Here is a 21,915-nt window from a genome sequence, read left to right as displayed (position 1 = left end):
GTCAAAGGTGCTATATGAATGCAAGTTGTTGTGCAGCCACTGTGACCACGAAGGAAAGGTGGTGGCCAATTTACAAAAGCAAGCAGCTGATTTCTAGAACCAACACTCCTCTGAGCGCGCAGTTGAATTTGCCACCAGAACAGCAGCCCCTCCACAGTACAGCAGCGTGTGCTCGCTTCTGTGGTGTGATGGCTCCCAGAGAGAAGCACTACCCCCCTGGAGCAGTACTCTGACAGGGATCAGCTTTACTGCTGGAGATGTGTCACATTTCTCTGTTGACAGTATCCAGGAGGGGGAGGGGGCGCGGGAACCATCTCGGTTAGAGCACTCCAGTCCTTACATCATTCAGAGTTACCAGAATGACCAGATCATAACCCTGGGAAAGTCCATCACCCGCTTGAAATGTGGAGACGCCGAGAGTGGGGTAGCACAGTCAGAGGGACAGAATGAACGCTGCTCGCTGCTTCTGGGTGAAGGGGCGGGACCTTTGCGTGAGCCGGTGGGTATCCCTCCGGATGTTTCGTGTTTCTGAGAGAGGGGGCAGGTTTAACCCTCACCCCCCAGGGCTCGTAAATTCTGGGGATTCCCCCCCCCGTCCCCCGTCCCCCGGAACGTCAGCCAGGCCGCCCCCTCCGGTAGCTCGGGCTAAACCCTGAGCTAGTGAGGGCAGTCTCTCAGTTCACTGTGAGAACGGCCCGGGTATAGAGAGGATGGAGAGCTGGCTTCTGCTACTGGTGCTCCTCCCGCTGGTAAAGGCGTCCTCGGACAAGGACTGTCCTGCAGGTAGGGAGCAAGTCTACTGCAGATCCAATTAACTTGGGTTCAGGGCGCTCTTTACCGCGCTCCTGCTGTGTTTTACTGGGATTGAAGGTGTGCTGACTGAATTTGACCCGGAGCTGGTTCGATCATGCACACCTGAACAACTCCAGAGAGTAAACAAACCGAAATCTCCATTATTGGGGAATGTCTGATGTTACCCAGACCGCTTATCTATTTGTGTGCAGCGCTCTCTATCTGCCGCAATCTTTCTCTTTAGTTTTGTTTATTTCGCAGACTCACTTTCTCCTACATCAAGTCTCTCTCTCTCTCTCTCTCTCAGTTCCCCCTTCTCTCTCTCACCCTCTGTCCCTCTTTCAATCCTTATCTCAGACCTCCCCTCAGTCGCTCTCGATTTTTTTTTCTGTTTCCAACCCATTTTCTGTAACCTCCTGATGTCAGCGGGGGGGGGGGGGGGATATATAACAAACTTAGACGGAGGTCACCAGCGGGCTTGGTGAACAGCCAAGCAACTCCCTCACATTCACTGGGAGACAGGTCCTTTAGAGTGTCCGCGGTCATTTTAAAAAAAAACGAGTGGCGCTGGGGGAACCGTAAACATGTCCCTGGTTTTGTTGATTTTTGCAGCTAGATTCTCCTATGGTTTCCGGGGGTCACTGACTCCTCCAGACTGCGATAATGTGAGACCATTACCCATGCCCCTAGGCACTTCTAAAAAACCCGACTACAGAATTTTGTTGGGAGTTTTTATTCTTGTGAAACATTGCCGTTTGCCCTCAGACTGACAACCCAGTCACACTGTATGAAGATCTCTGCACTCAGATTCCAACTTTATGAGTCACCGACCTCGATAATGATCAGGGTTGTCCACCCCCACAGGACTGATAACCATCCCACCCCCACCCCCCAAACCTTCTAGTGTCAAGCTGCTCCTTCATACTCTGTCCCTGGGATCTTCCTGTGCTGGGGAAACTGTACTGAGCCACACGATGGGCATTGGGAGAGAAGGCATCTGAACTGTTTCTTGATATTTCTTGCTTATTCCTGGAAGCAGAAATGCTCAAAAACTCCCCCAAATCTCTAGATAATTATCTGGCAGGGAAATCCACCAACTGGTTATGCAATGTGTATTTTTGGGAGGAGGGATGGGGATCTCAGTATTCCCCTTTCCCTTAACACTGTCCTGTCCCTCAATGCTCACAAGCTGTGCTTGCATTGCTACTCCATCCCCTACTAGCAGAGGGAACCTATCCAGCATCCAATTCCACAGTCTGGTATTCCCCAAGACCAGCAGCTCCACGTGAGGACAGAGTGCACTGGTGATCTGAGAGATTCCCCAAAATATTTATTGGTGGTTGTGAGAATATTTCTAACCAGGTGCCAAACAGTGAAAGGATAATACTGATCATGTTCTGGCAAGCAGTGAATGTAATACACAGATGGATGAATGATGTATGACTTATTTATCGTCATGTGTATCTTGAAGATAGAATGAAAAGTGTTTTATAGCCATAATCCGGTGTTATTTTGAATTATAATAAGGATAAAAAAGAAATTACTTAAAGTTTATCTTTGGTTCAAACTGGGGTCTCAAGTATGGCCTTAGGGTTCCTATAAAATCCCTGCAAGGTGTTCTGGTCTTCAAGCAGTCCCATTCTGGGAACAGCAATGACCATGCTGATGCTCCAGGATACTCTAGTTCTGCTGTTGCCTTACCTCGCCCACCCTGCTGAGAGTCCAGGCTCTGGGACTACTGCTGCCAGGAGTCCCTGCTCTGGGTCTCACCACCACCAAGAGTCCAGACTGTGGGCCTACCTGGTTCATGCTGCCTAAGCTCTAGCCACCATCCACCAATACCACTCTGGCCTCAAAAACGCAGGCTTGGAGTGGTTGGGTTCTAATGAGCCCAAACACTACCTACCCATGGGGAGAAAGTGAGGTCTGCAGATGCTGGAGATCAGAGCTGAAAATGTGTTGCTGGAAAAGCGCAGCAGGTCAGGCAGAATCCAGGGAACAGGAGAATCGACGTTTCGGGCATAAGCCCTTCTTCAGGAATGAGGAAAGTTTGTCCAGCAGGCCATGCCAGTGCCATCTTGGAAATCTAAGATGAGCACCAGCCTCCCCCACAGTTACAGGGAGAACTCTCAAATGGTTTAATAGACAGTTATTCTGTCTCTGGTCTCATCAGTCCAAGTCCAAGACAGTGCTAAGTACAATCTCCAACCTATGCTGAGGTAGCAATTTCAGTCAGTCATTAACCTCAGTGCCCTTGGCTAGAAGGTGTTCTCCAACAGAAGCCCATAAATGTATAGGATGTTCACTGATAGCCTCTTCCCTCTTTAGCCTGGAGTTGATTTAGATCAGTTGTACCATCCTGTCTAACTCAGAATGGGAGAAAGTGAGGACTGCAGATGCTGGAGGTCAGAGCTGAAAATACGTTGCTTCAGAACATGTTGCTTATTCCTTACGAAGGGCTCATGCCCGAAACGTCAATTCTCCTGCTCCTTGGATGCTGCCTGACCTGCTGCACTCTTCCAGCAACACATTTTTAACTCAGAATGGATCAGGAATCAAATTTCAGACCAACTGGTCCATATAATCACATTGAAATTAAGAACCGAATATCAAGCAGCGCTTGGGTGCAGATGTAGTGAATGAGTGTTGATCTAATTGAAAACTACAAAGTACCTGATGGGATACACCAGGTAGATGTAGGTAAAATCTTTCCCTTGATTGGAGAGTCTAGAATAAAGTGACACGATTTGAAAATAAGGGGCTTGCCATTTAGGACTAAGATGGGAAGAAATAAGAGGATGTGTACCTTTGGATTGTTGGATTGTGGAAGCTCAGCCTTTCAGTATGTTTAAATTACAGTTTGATAGATTTCTGATTATCAATGGCATAACAAGTTTTGGGGATGTTGTGAGTAAAAGATATTGAAGGTCCAGTCAGCCATGATCATATTACATACTGGAATAGGCTTGATGGGCTGAATAGTTTATACCTGTTCCTAATGTCTGAGGAATGAGGGTCTGAGAGAATGAAAGAAGGTAGGGTGAGGCACTGACTCAGGGGGTGAGACGATGCAGAACTAAGGGGGCAGTTATGAAGAAGCAGACTTACTACTTGTATGATGATAAAAGAGATGCAAAAGAGAAGGTAATAAGGTGAGTCATCAGATAGAATACCAGGGTAACATTCAGATGCAATTACTAACTGGGAATTTTCATGTTTATAAATAACTCTGATGCAAATGTGACATGGTTAATTAAGTAGTTCAAGAATCACCCTTCAAACAATTTAGTACAAATTTAAAGCTGTTCAATGTCTGTTTGAAGGACCAGTGTTTAATTCAAAGGAAGAATATATTTGCATTTGTATAGAGTCTTTCACAACTACAGGAAGCGTCAAAGCTCTGTCCAGCAACGTTTTCAAATATAGTCACTGTGAGAGTAGTGGCAGCTGTTTGACTCAGAACAAGTTCTCTCAAACAGCAATGTGATAATAGCCAGATAATCATTTGTACTGATGTTGATTGAGGGACATATATTGGCTAGATTACCAAGATGATCCCCTTTGCTCCTGTTTCTAATAATGCCAAGGATTCTCTACATCCATTCAAGAAAGCCTAAGTTTAGCATCTGCTCTGATAGAAAGTACCTCGAACAATGCAGCACTCCCTCCACACTGCACTGGACTGTCAGCCTGGAATTTGTGCATAAATCTACCCCCTCTCCTTCCCCCACCCAATAGAGTAAATGATCCTGTGGGAAATCTAATTGGAGTACTTTGCAAGATGAAGAAATATTTTGTCTCCCTGTTGACTGGCCCTGCTCAAAAGAGAAATGGGGAGAGATGGAGCAAAAGAAAGAGGAAGGGAAGCAGGGAAAGAAAAGGACAGTGAATTGAATGGTTTGGATTAAATTTAATTTCATTGATTCTGAGTGACTCAGCTGACTGTTGAAAGCAAGTTGGGAATATTGGGTGTTTTCCTTCCAGCCAGCCCCTGCAAAGGGAAATTCAATGTCAATTCCCAGATGTGGAAAGACAGTGCCTTAGAACGCAAACCTAATTGGTTTTAAAACAAAAATTGCTGGAAAAACTCAGCAAGTCCCTGGAGAGAAAGCAGAATTAACATTTCATACTTTTTTGTTTCTGATTTCCAGCATCTGCAGTTCTTTGGGGGTTTTTTGTCTCACATGTATTAAACTGCCTCAGTTATTACCACGAGAATTCCACAGACTAACAACGCTCAGAGAAAAAATAGATCTCATCTGTCCTATTGTTATCCAATTGTATTCTTTGATTCTAGTCTCCCATTATGAGGAAACATCCACCTGGTCCAGTGCTGGGAGTTCTGGCAGGTTATCAGGCAAGAACAAGTTTAGACTCACAGCAAGGTGCAAACTGGAAAGTGGCCATTTGGCTCATCATGCATATTCTGACTCTGAAATTGAAATTAACTATTTAGTTAGTCCCAGCCTCCTGCTCTCAAATCTGATTTGATCCTTTCATGCTCACTAACACATTCTGAGAATGGTAAGGTCCTGGAGGTTGAATCAACGAGGTAAAAACAATAACTGCAGATGCTGGAAACCAGATTCTGGATCAGTGGTGCTGGAAGAGCACAGCAATTCAGGCAGCATCCAACGAGCAGCGAAATCGACATTTCGGGCAAAAGCTCTTCATCAGGAATTCCTGATGAAGGGCTTTTGCCCGAAACGTCGATTTCGCTGCTCGTTGGATGCTGCCTGAATTGCTGTGCTCTTCCAGCACCACTGATCCAGAACCTGGAGGTTGAATGCTGTTTGAGGAACTAAACATAGGACAAGAGTTTCGAGGAGGAATGGAGGAGAACTGCGCTCGCTGTCAATTATTTTGACTATTTAGTGATTAAAATAGTGACCATTTTTCTTGTCAACAGGCTGGTATTTGAATTCTAAGGAGCATGTATGCACCCTCTGTCCAGCAGGATCGTACACAGAGAACCCAAATCATGGCCATTTCTGCAACAGGTGCCAACAGTGTACTGGAGGTAGGTGCCTTCTACAAACAGGATCTGGCGCTGTCTTGCTGTGCATTTACTGTCAGGTCCTGAAGGATCTGAAAAAGGACACCTAGTGGGTTGGCAAAAGTATATTGTCAACATCGGCAAGAAGAATTACAAACACATTTTAATTAAAGAGAGAGAGAGATTCCAGAACCTTGGTGAAGGGTGGGTGGGGGGGGAGAACTGAGTGTCCTGGTACATGAATCACAAAGTTACTTTGCAGATACAGTCAGTGATTAGGAAGGCAAGAGGAGTAGACTGTGAAAATAGGGAAGTTTTACTACACTGTACAGGATCTTGGAGAGATCACATCCACCATACTGTGTACATCTTTGGTCTCATTATTTGATAAGGGATATAATTGTGTTCAAAGCAATTCAGAGAAGATCCACTTGACTCATTCTTAAAATGAAAGCATTATTTTATGAAGAAAGGCTGAACTGGTTTACCCAGCTGGAGTTTAGAAGGAATGAGAGGTGATCTATTGAGATACAATGTCTTAAGGGCACTGGTCAGGGTGGATTCTGAGGATGTTATTTTTTGTGAGGAGACTAGAATTACGTTAGGGAACATAATTTTAAGAGTGCGAGATCTTCCTTTTATGACAGATTAGATTTTTTTCTTACAGTTATTAGTCTGTGAAATATTTGTCCCCTGAAAGCAGTGGAGGCTGTGTCATTGAATTAATTCAAGATTGAGTGAGAGAGATTTTTGATATACAAAGGAGTCAAGGGTTACAAGAAGGTCAAGTTGAGATGACAAGCAGATCAAAAGCTTAGAAGAAAGATGCTATTATTCGAACATATGTAATTTGTACAGGGATCTATGGATTACTGCAGGATGCTTCCCTTAGCTGGAGGGTGTAGAATCAGGGAACACTGTCTCAGAATAAGGTGCAGGTCATATAGAACTGAGCTGAGGAGGAATTTCTTCACACAGAGGGTGACAAATCTTTTGAACTCTCTACTCCAGGGAGCTATATCAAATATATATGTCCAACACTGAGGTTTATAAGTTTCCATATATTAAAATCATCCACGATACAGGGATAGTATGGGAGAGTGGTGTTGAAGGAAAAGGTCGCCCCTGATCTACCTGAATGGCTGAGTGGGCTTGAAGAGTTGAATGGCCTACTCTTGCTCCTATGTCATGTTCCTATGCTTCTCTTTTTGCCAATGTTTTATCCTCTCTCCCTTTTCTACTCTTCCTTCTATCCATTCATTTCCAGTGCTAGTCCTCTCAATGACATGAGTTTTTCTGTTTTTGAAAGGGAAATTTTTGACCTTAGAACCCTGTACATCGACCTCCAACACCAAGTGTCGATGTGTCAAGGGTTTCATGTGTGCAAATAAAGAGTGCAGCTCCTGTCAAGCCCATAAAGTGTGCAAGAAAGGACAACAAGTGCAACAGAAAGGTAAGGGGTCCTGAAGAAACTAGTTTTATTTGAAATGTTTGTTTTATTCCTATTTAATAACTATCTGAACATTGTCGGGATATAGTTTGAGTATTGCATCAGTACGGTTCTTTATCGTCAGCATATTGCCTGGTCATTGCTGTTTCATCTTTCAACTCTCCAAAATGCCTCTGTCTCAATCCTACTCTTCTCCTTCTCTCCAGTTCTTACAAATCTTTCATGTCAGAACTTTGGGATAAATAGAAGCCGCACATCCCTTTCTATTATATCCTGAGAGTTTTCATGGCTGAGTCCAATTCTGTCCTGACTCCAATATCCACATGCAGGTAGGGCTCACATGGTAGTGTCCCTATCTCTGAAACAAGAGGCCTGAGTTCAAATCCTACTTGCCCCAACTTCTCTAAACAGTTTGATTTGAAAATATCAATCTCGACCTGTGATGTAGGTCAGATTCAGACTATTACAATGATGTTGAGGTCAACTGGAACCTCTGCCGTTGTTTCATGCCACATTAGACTGGGGAATAAAACTGGGCCCTGGTTAATGTAGCTCAGTTCCACACTGGGACCTGCATGAACTGCTGAATCCATTGCCTTACCTGGTTTTGGTATGGTCTCTGCCAATACCTTTTTAAATAGTGGACATAATGCTGAGTTGTTAAAATGAGGCGTTTTAATTCAGTGCTATGCTGGGAACATTAGAGACCATTGTCTCCCAGACTTTGTTTATGGCAACACTAGATGAACTCGTTGTTGGGACAAAGTCAATCTTTAACGCTGTGTAGTTATTTCCTTCATTATTAGCCTCTTATTGTTCCTCCATGAATCCTTCTGAGTTGATTACTCTCCACCTCTTTGCACAAATAAAATGTCTGAAAAACTCTATTTGGTTTCTTTTGGAATTATTGAAGAGTTCTCTTGCTGAACCCATCCTGTTAGTTCTTTTCTCTTAACCCAAAAGTTCTTCTTAAGCACATATCTAAGTTGTTGATTTTCTTTACATTGTCTTCGCAATATTCTAAGTTTCACATTCATATTCATAACTGACTAAACATCACACTTTCCTGATTCAGCTTCTTCTTTCTGACCTTTTTAGACCGCTGCTGAATTTTACAGAATTACTTCTGGCTTGTCCAATCCTTTCTTGAGTTTCAATGCTGCTTTTGATATTGGATATTACTGCACTTCCTAGATAGTTAAATTGATAGATTCTTTTAACTTGCTTCTATTTACTTGCAGTTCAGTACAAGTCTGTACCAACCACTTACCTTTACAAAATTTTTTTTAACGTTTTGTGGCTCTTCATTTATTAGGGCACCGGTGTTTTATTAAGGGCATAAAATAACAAGTTATTTACAGTAGTTTCAGGTGCTCCACATCTCTGATGCTTTACTGGGCCACATATAGCAGAGAGAAAGAGATAAAGGATGAAAATCAAGTAATTACTTGATAAATTATACAATGAAGACTCTGACACCATCACACGTCATGTCACATCTCTCCCTTCAAAGAAAATCAAGACCTATCTAATCCTCATAGGTAGAGGAATTCAGAAACTTAACCAAAACACAATCACAAACAGGCAGCTACTGTAACACTTTTTTTTTAGGCAGATGTTGCCTTTGAGATTTGTGACCTGTGATTGTGTCGGACTGGCAATCGTTTCAAGTCTTGTAGTTTTTACAATTTCTTTTGGAAGGGAGTAGAAAGAGCAAAGGACCACTGATTAACTGCATTTCAGAAAAGTTCCTAACCTCCGGTGTCTTGCTTCTGGATAATATGGTTGCATGTACGTGCCTTCACTCAACCTGTGTCTGAGTGTTTTGTCATTTAAATATCTTAGCTGTTCCCTCAAGAGGACATGGTGTCTTGCACCATTGACCCATGAATCTTTGTCTGGGAAGTGAATCTCCATCTTCACTTAGTGTGTGGTACCCATCCAACTGAGCAAGGGACTCCCGGCTAACTGGACTCTGTGCATTTTTTTGAAGAGTCATGAAGACCCGACTATACTCTTTGCTTTGCCATTGGGCTGAAAGCTGATGGTGCCGCATGCTTAAGTCTTGGCAAACACTGTGAATAGTGAACCCTTATCCCTTATTAGAAAGGGCCAGTATCCCAATACTTTCAAACCTTTTTTCACAATTATTTCTAAAGTGAGGTCACCTACCTTAATAAAGTTACTGTACTGGTGAAACATAATGAGCAGGATAATGCTATGAAACTCACACAGCTCTGATCCAATATTTATACAAGGCCTAGCCCAAATCTCCTGCTGTTGTTATTAATGGTTCCTTATATGAAGAACACCAACCAGAGATAACACTGTCCATTGTGTTGTTTAAGCTTGTGGGAATATAGGAACTAGGAGCAAAGTAAGCCATTCAGCCCCTCAAGCCTGTCCTGCCATGGGTTGTGTTGTACCTCAGCATCATATTCTCATTCGTTTCCCATATCCCTTGATATCATTAGTAACTAGCAATCTATAAACTCTCTTTGACTTACTCAGTGACTGAGCTCTCACTGCCCTCTAGGTGAGAGAAGTTCAAAAACTCACCACCCTCTGTCCTTGTCATCTCTGTCATAAATGGTTTGCCTTTTATTCTGAGATGGTGTCCCTAGTTTTAGACCCTTAACCAGAGCCAGAGAAGACATCCTTTCTATATCTACACTGTCTATCCACTTAAGAATTTTGTAATTTGCTATAAGATAATCCTCCATTCTTCCAAACTCTCGTGAATATAGTTGCCATCTCCTCTATCTCTCCTTATAGGACAGTGCCACCATTACAGAAACCAGTCTGGTGAAACACTACTGCAAATACTCTTTCCATAGGCAAGGAGGCCAGAAATACACATGTGACTTCAGGTTCAGTGTGGTCCAGTTGGTGTTCTGTACAACTGAAACAGGACTGAACTCAAACCCTTTTGCAATAAAGGCTACGTACTATTTTTTAAAATTTCTTACTGCACCTGAATGCTAGCTTTCAGTGGCTTATCAACAACTGTCTCTCTTTGGACTGTCTCTCTGTCTAGTCTCTCACCGTTAAAGAAATATTCTGCACCTTCATTCCTGCTACTGAAGCAGATAACCTCAAACTTATCTACATTATGGTTGAAGCAGTTTGTCTCAAATCCTTGAATCCTAACTCGAGGTGGTCTCAGACTCTCTCTTCTGTTGTCAATCTTGGACCCTTGCGAAGTGTTCACACTGCAAAGTTATATTCTCATCAGTCACTTGCATTCAAGATTCTTAGGAGAAAAGAAACACAAAAGTGTTCCTCTGACTAATTACCTGAGAAGTCAGATAACAATGGCTCAGTCTCCCATGAGTATCTGGAAATACAAGGTCAGATAGATCATAACCTGCAGGAACTGAGGGCAATGCACCTTTGTCTTTCACTCCCCCCCCCCCCCCAAACTTGTGAAGTGGAAAGGATGTGTTTGACGTTTAGCATCACAACTTGTTGAGTCACTCAGTGCAGGATTTGGCTGAAAACTGATTATTACAGAACCACATCCTGTGGTCAGCATGACCCGGGTAAGAATGTTCCACTTTTGTTTCATGTTCTCTTTTTATGGCCTCCATTAAATAGGAATGCCATGACTTAACCAATGGCAATGATCACAATGAAAGCTTCTTCCTGCTTCCCCTGATCTGGATTCCATTGTTTGGAGACTGGATTCTGGTATTTTGCCTGTATCTTTGTTTACAGAACTTGCCTTTAAGTTCCGATTCTCCCCGGAGGAAGTATACAGTTGGTTGTTTAGAGAGATGAGCTATTTGTGAGAAAGGTCTTTCTGTTTTGCTGTTGATTCCAAACCTCAGATCAGCAAACTCAGCGGCACTGCAAACAATCTGCCTGGCTTGGCCACTCCCTCCACATTACTGGCTTGAGTGATCCCACTCACCCTGTGCCCACTCAATGTCTTATACCATCTCTATGCAACCCCATACCCCTTGTACCCACTCTGTGTGACCCCATTCCCCCTGTACCCACTCTGTATGACCCCAATCCCCTGTACCCACTCTCTGTGACCTCACTCTCCCGTACCCCCTGTGTGTGACCCACCCCCCCATACCTGCTCTATGTGACCTCACTCCCTCTGTACCTGCCCTGTGTGACCCACTCCCCTCTGTACCGACTCTGAGACCCTTGTCATCCTGTACCCACTCTCTGTGACCCCACTCTCCCGTACCCATTCTGAGACACTAGTTGTCCTGTACCCACTCTGTGTGACTCCATTCTCTTGTACCCACTCTGTGACCCCACTCTCCTGTACCAACTCTCTGTGACCCCACTCTCCTGTACCCACTCTGTGTGCCTGCCTCCCCCATACCCACTCTGTGTGACCCACTCCCTCTGTACCCATTCTGTGTGACCCCACTCTCTCGCGCTCGCCCTGTGTGACCCCTTTCCCTCTGTACCCACTCTGAGACCCTAGTCACCCTGCACCCACTCTCTGTGATCCCACTCTCCCGTACCCGCTATGTGTGACCCCACTCTGAGAGCCTAGTTGCCCTGTACCCACTGTATCTCACTTGGTGGTGTGTGTTACAAACAGAATCTTCTCAATAGCTGTCTCCAATTTCTCTTTGTTTATCTGAATGACTCGTTTTCCCAAATGATATTCCTTTCACAGCATCTCACAATGATATGGGCAGGAGTGTTCAGGATGAAATAAGGGTTAGCAGGTCTTTGAGAGGTTAGAATTACAAAATAACTGTTCATTTTTGTTCCCTCCTAGGTGACTCCTTCAGGGACACAGTTTGCAGTAACTGTAGGAATGGTACATATTCCAACACAGAGGGTGGAGTCTGTAAACCATGGACTGAGTGAGTTGTCAATCAGAGCTGTATCAGGGGCTTGGGAAGCAGCAGAGAGCTTTATAGTTAGACTGAGAGGAAATATTTCTGAGGGAAACTTTCATCAGTGCAATACACAATGTTTAAGATGCTACATCAATGTAAAACATCCCACAGGAGCGACTCTCAAACAATGTTGAACGCTGAGCCACAAAAGGTGACATTAGAAGAGGAAAAGGAAAAATCAGAGAGGTTTAGGAAGGAATTCCAGCAGCTCACCACCACCTTCCCATGGCCCACAGTGAATTAAAAACAATTAGGGCCCAAACAGCTGAAGCTATGACTACCAGCAGAAACCATCAATGCACAGAATTGGAGGAAGGAAGACATCTGGAAGATCTGGACAAAGTTACAGAGATAGGGAGTGGTCGCACCTGTATGATGTGGGGAGGTGGGACCAGAAGGACACATTGGGAAAGCGGGAGTGTGAGGCAGGGAGGATTGTGGAATTGGAAATAAAGCTAAGTGATAAAACAATATTAGACTTGGGACCAGTTAAGACTATTGTTAGTCTTTAAGATTGAGTTCTTAGAAGTAAATGGATCAGAGGGTATGGGGAGAAAGAGGGAACAGGGTACTGAGTGAGATGATCATAATGAAGAGCTCAGGAGCCGAATGGCCTTCTCCTGCTTCTGCGTTTTATGATTCTGAGTCAATCTGTGGTATCTTAAAAATCCTTAAAGAACAATGAGCTTGGTCTTGACCTGAGTCTATACTGAATTCTCAGGGAGTGATGCTTCTGTCTGTGAGTTTCAGTGTGTGTGTGATGCCCCCTGTAGATGAATTTCTATATTCATGATGTCAAAGCTCATACATGTGCAAAGGCCACTTAGGCAGAGAGCAAGTGGCTATAACAATGAACCCAGTGAAAGCCACACCTTCAGGAGGACAGGAATTTTGGGAATAAAATCTTTGCAGAAGTATTTGATGTTGTGAAACTTGAAAGGGTTCAGAAATGATTTACAAGGATGTTGCCAGGGTTGGAGAATTTGAGCTATAGGGAGAGGCTGAACAGGCTTGGGATGTTTTCCCTGGAGCGTCGGAGGCTGAGGGGTGACCTTATAGAGGTTTACAAAATTATGAGAGGCATGGATAGGGTAAATAGGCAAAGTCTTTTCCCTGGGGTGGGGAAGTCCAGAACTAGAGGGCATAGGTTTAGGGTGAGAGGGGAAAGATATAAAAGAGACCTAAGGGGCAACTTTTTCATGTAGAGGGTAGTACCTGTATGGAATGAGCTGCCAGAGGAAGTGGTGGAGGCTGGTACAATTGCAACATTTAAGAGGCATTTGGATGGGTATATGAATAGGAAGGGTTTGGAGGGATCTGGGCCAGGTGCTGGTAGGTGGGACTAGATTGGGTTGGAATATCTGGTTGGCATGGACGGGCTGTACAGCTCTATGACTCTATTTGAAACAGAGGTACCTTGTAGGCTGTCTGTATGACAAGGTCATAATGTTCCTCTGAAGTCTCCTGTTAATGAAATGGCCAAATGCACTGAGTGGAGAATCCCCCTTTAAGAGGAGCTGTACTGATAGCAATGCCCTTTAAGAATTTGCTTCTTCGTAACGATCACACAGCAATGTCCCTTGATGAGATCGTCCATGGGCTGTACTACTCATTTCTGAAAGTAGAGTCCAGAGCCTGGGCAGCTAGTGGAAACTTAAAGGCTTCACGCATAACCACAGGGAGCAGCAATGAAGGGCTTTGCAAAATTCTTCCACCATCCCTCAACACAGCAAGGAGCTTTAAAATATTGTGGAAAGCAGGTGATGGAGTGGTTTCCCTTCTTTGCAGATCCGGCTTGCTCACAATACTGTAACTGTATGGGCTGGAGGTACTTATTTCAGAATGATAAAGTTAGACGCATAATGCTCTCCAGCTGGGGTTCACAGGCGATGATAAAGCAAAACCACTTTAAATACCTCCCACAGATCAGACCAGTCATTGCACAGCCTTCTAAAAATATCTCAGCTACAGAAAGCCGAATGAGTAGGTTTGTACAGTTTGTGTCTAATCACCTTTTATCTTTCTTGTACTAGCTGCTTGGAAAAAGGTCTCCAAGTTCTGAGGAATGGTTCACAGACGGAGGATGTAAAGTGTGGAGCTCCAATGACAACCCCACAGCTTCTGACCACCTCAGTCCGACCTACAATCAGAAACCCCAGGCAGCCAGACGATCCATTGATTGAAGGTAGGTCATGTGGGTCATAAACTCTGTCTGAAAGCCCTTTGCCAAAGGGAGGAGTGGCTTGCTGATAGTATTTTCTCAGAGTTATCAAATCACAATGGGCGGAATGGCATCCTCGTGGACTGTAAGATTCTGTTCTAGTGTATCCCAGAATTAGAGAATCCTGAAAGAATAAAGAGGGAGTGCTGGGATTACACCGTGGTGGTGAGCCAGTCTTGGGAGCATTTCAGGTACCATTGGAAAGGATCCACTCAGGCTCAGCAAAAATATATCAGGGTTCCCAAATCCGTTCAGGAAGCTGAGCATCATCTCACCCCTTATCACCCCATCGACCACTGTCAACATTCAATCCCTCTACTCTCACTAGCAGCAGCGAGTCCTTTGTACAAAATTTGCCAGGCCTTCTTTCTTAGCACTTTCTCCAAGTTACACACCATTCTGACTTGGAAATGTGTAGCTATTCCTTTACTGTTGATTAAAGAGCTGGGACTCCTTCCTGATAGCACTGTGAGTGTACCCTACTCTCCAGGACTGCAGTAGATCACAAAGCCAGCTGAGCCACACCTTCTCAAGGGCAGTAAATGCTGAACTTGCTGGCGACAGATATATCTCATGAACGAGAAGTATATAAAGCTGAGGAAGTTAGCCACTTCCTAATGATTTTTTTTTTCTGCATTTTAGATAATGTGAAAGAAGCCAAGAATTCATAAATTCAGATTAGGGAAATGCATAAGAGTGACAAGACCAAAACAGCTAGGGTCAGCTTGTGTCAGTACAGCTCTTTCTCCTGGTCTCTGTTTTAAACCTCTGCCATCAAAACAGAGATGGTGAGTTTGGGGATACACTGGAAGATGCCTGGGCATTCACATATCTGCCAGTGTGTGCCAGTGATGGTTGGACTGACCTGCATGGTCAAGAGCACTGATTGGCACCACAGGGACAGTCAAGACAGTCAATGCTATTCGCACTGATGACACTAAATGTCTCCCCACTGATGTTGGGATCCAGCTCTGGGTAGTGAGCAGAAATACAGACTGAATTCACCCCTTCAGGCTCCTTCTTCTGTTCAACTAACTGTAATAACTCATCTGACACCAACTAACTCTGCGCAATTCTGAGAATAAAAACAAACTGGTGCATGCTGCTCAGTTAGTGGCTGCCTAAGCCAGCTATGGCTTAGTTAGTAACCGGTTTGATGAAGTGGGTTTTGACACCAGCTAGCAATTTGGAAGTGGATGGGACTGAGGGCATCAGAGTTTCTTCAGAGTCTGTGATCTACAGCAAACACAACTCGTGACCAAAATTGCAGTCTCCCAATAAAAGCAAGGAAAGTTTTCCAGCAAATGCAATCTGTAACACTATAAGAAATAGGTGCAGGAGGCCATTCAGTCCATTAAGCCTGCTCTGCCATCCAATGAAACTATGGCCTTTTTGATAATCCTCAACTCCACTTTCCTGCCTTGTCCCCGTAACCCTTGATTCCCTCACTGATTAAAAAAATCTACCTGAGTCTTGAATCTACTTAATGACCTACAGCCAACAAATATGTTCAATGACCCTCTGTGGTAAAGAGCTCCACAGATTCACTATCCTCAAGAGAAGAAATCCCCTTTCATTTCTGTCTTAACTGTGTGACTCCTTTCTCTGAGATAATAATCTCTGGTTCCAGACTCTCCCACAACGGGAAACACCTGTCGAGGCTCCTAAGAATCTTGTATGTGAAAGCAATGCTGTTTCATGGTCATCATTACTGAGACGTTCCATTCCAAATTTATTGGCTGAAGCTAAATTGAACCAAACTGCTATAGTCGGTTTTGAAACCACGTTGACTGTGTCTGTTAGCTGGGTCTCGGATTTTTCTAACCTAGTGAAATTCCTACTATGCCAGTCAGGAGATGGTTACACAATGTAACTAAAGTGAAAGCTACCTTGTCCCAGAGATCCATGGGCTACCCTCTTGTTAGAGAGAGCTGACTCGTAGTGAGTTTAACCTGAGGGTCATTACACCTCCTGGTGAGATTAAGAAGATAGGGACTTCGTGCTGATTTTAGCAAGTGTGGGAATTGAACCCAGACTGACAGTATCACTTGGCATCACAAATTCGAGCTTCAATCCTGGTCTCTTAACAGTGGAATTGTTTAATCATTTCCATTCATCGTCCTGTTTGTTGTCCACTTGTTAAGAACAGCAGAATAACTGTTCCATTGTTGATTGAGAAATGGTGAAAATTAACAGCTCAAGATCTTTTATCCTCAATCTTTTTCACTTTTTCCTGTTTAGGTGCAACAAAGAATGAGGGCACTGTTGGGATTGTCGCTTTAATATTGCTCTCATGCACCTTCATCCCGTTCACTTTGTACTTTGTTGTACAGAATAGAAAAAAACAGAAGCATCTGCCACTGGATGTAACAAATCACGGTGAGTACGTGTCTCACATTCACGCCATCACCAACAGCACCATCACACGAAGCCATGGTTACCCACAACTCAGCTGACTTGGCTTGTCACTGTTGTTGCGTTGATGGCTGCAGCATTTCACCTCTTGGCTTGTGAGAATGTTATCTTGGTCTGTATGATGTTTAATTCCATTCAAAATGTGCTATTGTTACAGCAATAGCTGCATTCTTGTCTTTCCGTGCGTATTGTAAATATACATAAAACATGATGTGGTGGTCATTGTTATGTAATGAAACAGGCAATTCAGACGAAACTAGTTTTGTCCTTAAAGAAGGAGGGAATAAAAACACCTGACAGATTTGGTGGGAGGAGGCACAGGTTGACTGTAAATCAGCAGAGACCTGCAGGGCCGAATGGACTGTCTGTGTGCTTTTAAATTCTATGTTAACAATGACTTGCATTAGATTAGATTCCATACAGTATGGAAATAGGCCCTTCATTCCAACAAGTCCAAACCGACCCTCCGAAGAGTAACCCACTCAGACCCATTCCCCTACCTTATAGTTACCCCTGACTAATGCACCTAACACTATAGGCAATTCCCCTAACCTGCACATCTTTGGAATTTGGGAGGAAACCGGAGCACCCGGAGGAAACCTACACAGACAGGGGGAGAATGTGTAAACTCCACACGGAGAGTCGCCCGAGGCTGGAATCGAACCCGGGTACCTGGCCAGTGCTAACCACTTAGTCACTGTGCCGTGCACTATTGAAGGTGGTAAATATCCCCCACCCCCAGAGGTGCTTTGTAGGGGCCTCATCAGATAAACTGTAGCTGTGTGAAGGAGACAGGTAACTAAAGTCTGCTCGAAAGTTTAGGTTTTGAAGAGTGACTCAAAGGAAGATAGAATGGGAGAGAAGTTTAAAGGTAATTCCAGAGCGTGGGACCTGGATTACTGAAGTATTACTCACCGATAATAAGGCTGTGAAATTGAAGATTGACAAGAAACAAAATGATCTGAACTGCTTTGCTCCAGGGAAATTACAGCGAGATTTTTTTTTAAAAAAGAAGAGAGATGAGATGCGATAAAGCAGAAGGACTCAATTTGCAACATTCCTAATGCTTCTCTACTTCTGGTTTTTAGACGATCCTCCTGTGGCCCTGGTGACAGCAGCGGATGATCGGTGCAGCTGTCATTGTCCAGAAGAGGAGGTGGGAGACTGGCAGCTGCGGCAGGAGACCAACCCCAAACCTCCAGAATGGGGTTGTGCCTCCTCCAGTCTGAGCAGACACTAACCCTTGCTGCCCTTGTGATCAGTTCATTGTGAAATGGTGGAAGAAGCATGAGGTCAACAACTTTCAAAGTGATTCATTTCTAGAAAGTCAAAGTAACTGTCCAGAAAGAACTGGATTTATTTAAAGAACCTGGCCTTTTTCCTTTCTAGTAAATAGATGAATGTTAAGTTTTGTGGAACAGCCAGTCCATGATAATCACATGGTCACATTAAGAATCACAGATCACCACCCCTTTTTGCTTCAATTTCTGTGTAACCAGACACATGTCAGTCAGGTGTTAAGACCAGGACCCTGCAACTCTTTTCTGATTGAGTTAAGGCTTTAGTAACTGTGTCTAGCAGATCTGCAAAGCCTCACATTCAAACTAATCGGCAAAAGGGGAGAGAGGGTAAAATTTGCTTCAGTTTACACAATAAACATGCACTCCATAGGAGGGTGAGAAAAAGATACAATAAGAACGTTGGAAAAGAGAATTGATAAGTACTTGACAAGAGAAACAAGGTGCAGCACTTTAAAACGGCTGGTACAGACACATATAAAATTCCGATAGGACTAGACAGGGGAAACACGGGAAGGGGTCAATAATCAACCGGATTCCTGTTCCTATTGAGGGCAATTCCAGAGTTGACTTTAAGGCATAGTCACTGTGGTGAATAATTTACATATGGAATAAACAGTACTATAAAATGAGATGAGTACACAGGTGAGGTGTTGGAAGACTAGAGGTTGGCTAATGTGTTGCCAGTATGTAAGAAAGGTGGTAAGGAAAAGCCAGGGAACTATAGACCAGTGAGCCTGACGTCAGTAGTGGGCAAGTTGTTGGAGGGCAGGATTTACATGTATTTGGAAAGGCAAGGACTGATTTAGGGTAATCAGAATGGCTTTGTGTGTAGGAAATCACCTCATAAATTTGATTGAGTTTTTTGAAGAAGTAACAAAGAGGACTGATGAGGGCAGAGTGGTGGATATGATCTATATGGACCAGCGGTGTGCCACAAGGATTGGCGCTGAGTCCACTATTTTCCGTTTATATAAATGATTTGGATGTGAGCATAGGAGGTATAGTTTGCAGATGACATTAAAATTGGAGGTGTAGTGGACAGTGAAGAAGGTTACCCCAGATTACAACAGGATCTTAATCACTTGGGTCAATGGGCTGGAGTGGCAGATGGAGATTAATTTCAATATATGTGAGCTGCGCATTTTAGACAAGCAAATCAGTGCAGGGCTTATACACTTAATGGTAAGGTCCTGAGGAATGTTGGTGAACAAAGAGACCTTGGAGTGCAGGTTCATAACTCCTTGAATGTAGAGTTGCAGTAGATAGGATAGTGAAGAAGGCATTTGGCATGCTTTCCTTTATTGGTCAGAGCATTGAATAGATGAGTTGGGAGGTCATGTCTCCTTCCTATCAGAAGGATGTTGTGAAACTTGAAAGGGTTCAGAAAAGATTTATGATGATGTTACCAGTATTGGAGGATTTGGGCTATAGGCAAGAGGCTGAACTGACGGGAACTATTTTCTCTGGAGGATCAGAGGCTGAGGGGTGACCTTATAGGGGTTTATAAAATCATGAGGAGCATGGATAGGATAAATAGACAAAGTCTTTTTCCTGGGGTGGGTGAGTCCAGAACTAGAGGGCATAGGTTTAGTGTGGCAGGGGTAAGATATAAAAGGGACCTAAGGGGCAACTTGTTCACACAGAGGATGGAATGGAATGAGATGCCAGAGGAAGTGAAGGCGGCTGGTACAATTACAACATTTAAAAGGCATTTGGTTTGGTATATGAATAGGGAGGGTTTGGAGGGATATGGGCCAAATGCTGGCAAATGGGACTAGATTAGGTTAGGATATCTGGTTGGCATGAACAAGCTGGACCCAAGGGTCAGTTTCCATGCTGTACATCGCTGACTCTACATCATAGAGAATTGTGTGGCTGGAAGAGATTTTAGAGGTGAGAGGAGGATGGAATAAAATGTGACGCTTGAAAGAAATGGTGTGAACAAGCTAAAGTGTGATCAGGTGAGGAGCTCCACACACTCATTGCAATTGGCTTGAGCAGCAAGTGGAGGAAGGTCTCAGTGAGTGGAGAGGCACCACTGAGGAGAAAGGGGTCATCAAGCCCAAATCAGGTCAGGGGGTCACAATATTGATGCAATCAGCTACAGTAAATTCATGGTTGGCAAGGGCCTGCTTTTGAAGTCAATGGACATTCTAGGGGGAGATCTTGGAGGGATGGCACAAGCAAATCCCCTGACAACATGCACAGGGTTAGCAATGGAGGGGTAAGTGATCAGCCCCCATTTGACGCAATGGTCAGGAAGGTTCATGAAAGTGGGATTGGACAATTGGTGTTACTGCCCCTAATGGGCTGGTGCTAATTGCATTGATGAGCCCTCTGGAGGATACCATGGGAGATGCTGTAGACTCATTCAACAGGGAGTTAAGCCTGGGCTGGAGGTGACAGAGATGCAAGGAGGACTGATTCATTGGGGTAAGGATTAGAGGAGGCAAAGTACATGAGAGTGAAAAGGGGTGTGACAATAGAAGACAGAGGTCTACAAGGGGCAAAAAGTAAAACAAACAGCAAAAGTGCAGATGGAGTGATAGGCTTGGAGCTGGAGTGTGAATCAAAATACATGAAAGCCAGAGACACAGTCACATGATAGCTTTGATAAGGAAGAGTGGATAATAAGTGGGAAACTGGAAATGGATAGGAAAAAATAGTACAAATGCAACCTATCCTGAGCTAGAATATTAATGACCAAAGATAGGATGAAGGACAGATGATCTGTTCTCAGAGTTTGAGGCAGAGCAAGTAAGATCCAGAAGCTATTCAAAAAACCATCATCTGTGCTTCACAGGCGAATGTGTTGGATGCGTCAAATAATGTTACACTTGATTCCTAAATGTAACCAGAAAATATTGTAAAATTGTTTATTAGTAAATAGTTGATAGTCACTTATCAGGAACAGAACTTCATTGAATCTCTTGTCAAACTTTAAAGCAGTCTGCAAATTTGGGTCTATGAATCAAACAAAAGGCTTGGTTTTTATAAGGAATTTCATTGGAATTCAGTGGGCAAAGCTCTTGTTGCTGATCTGTACAGATTCTTTTTAAATATTTAATGAATAAAGCTACTTTCAGTCACCATCTCGGACCCAGTGTACAGCAGTGCATAACCACTGTTTATGTTGCTATCTTTTTACTGTCACTTTAAACAAAGTCACTGAATATATTGTGAAATATAAGTATCTAACTCTGCTCCTGTGATTTGGTGTATGTTTGGGCCAGGACAGTGTGTGGTGATTAATAAATACTTTAAAAATGCAAAACTATTAGAAAATATTTGCTGAAGAGAGAGAGAGAGAGAGAGAGAGAAAACTCCATTCGAATGTTCCTGTCGTTGTTTGTGCATCACAAATGCTCCCACTAGCTCTTTTTACCACACCTCAACGTATTTTCTCTTAATTATTCCCCAGCTTGCTTTTAAACACATCTGTTCTGATCCCCTTAACCACTCCTCATGATGGCAGGTTCCACATTTTAATTACTCTCTGGGTAAAGAAGCTTCTCCTGACATTCTTTTAGATGTCTTCATTATCATTTTACATTTATGATCCTTAACCTGGTCTCAACTGTAAGTGGAAACATCATCTCTCTGGCTAAATTTACTCTTAATCTTGAAGACCTTATTAGAACATAGAAGAATACAGCGCAGTACAGGCCCTTCGGCCCTCGATGTTGCGCCGATCCAAGCCCACCTAACCTACACTAGCCCACTATCCTCCATATGCCTATCCAATGCCCGCTTAAATGCCCATAATGAGGGAGAGTCCACCACTGCTACTGACAGGGCATTCCATGAACTCACGACTCACTGAGTAAAGAACCTACCCCTAACATCTCTCCTATACCTACCCCCCC

The 21,915-nt window shown here is 43.7% G+C and overlaps 1 protein-coding gene across 1 annotated transcript; it reads left to right on the top strand.

Annotated features, from left to right (window-relative positions):
- The first annotated feature begins 305 nt into the window (after positions 1–305).
- On the top strand, positions 306–18,517 carry LOC122540143 (tumor necrosis factor receptor superfamily member 9-like). The gene is made up of 7 exons (XM_043675455.1): positions 306–783; positions 5,702–5,812; positions 7,098–7,241; positions 11,989–12,076; positions 14,146–14,297; positions 16,575–16,712; positions 17,837–18,517. The coding sequence occupies exons 1-7, from the start codon at positions 711–713 to the stop codon at positions 17,986–17,988; spliced, it is 858 nt and encodes a 285-aa protein (XP_043531390.1). The 5' UTR covers positions 306–710; the 3' UTR covers positions 17,989–18,517.
- Positions 18,518–21,915: the final 3,398 nt, after the last annotated feature.

Source organism: Chiloscyllium plagiosum, chromosome 34 (genome assembly GCF_004010195.1).
Source record: "Chiloscyllium plagiosum isolate BGI_BamShark_2017 chromosome 34, ASM401019v2, whole genome shotgun sequence".
Classification (NCBI taxonomy): domain Eukaryota; kingdom Metazoa; phylum Chordata; class Chondrichthyes; order Orectolobiformes; family Hemiscylliidae; genus Chiloscyllium; species Chiloscyllium plagiosum.
This window is presented reverse-complemented; position numbering and strand designations above follow the sequence as displayed.

What these genes read in the sequence shown, in the direction of transcription:
- LOC122540143 (XM_043675455.1), top strand. Translation starts at nt 711, where the DNA reads ATGGAGAGCTGGCTTCTGCTACTGGTGCTCCTCCCGCTGGTAAAGGCG. An exon ending in AGACGATCCATTGATTGAAG is followed by an intron (nt 14,298 to 16,574) that starts GTAGGTCATGTG and finishes TTTCCTGTTTAG; the next exon opens with GTGCAACAAAGAATGAGGGC. An exon ending in ACTGGATGTAACAAATCACG is followed by an intron (nt 16,713 to 17,836) that starts GTGAGTACGTGT and finishes TCTGGTTTTTAG; the next exon opens with ACGATCCTCCTGTGGCCCTG.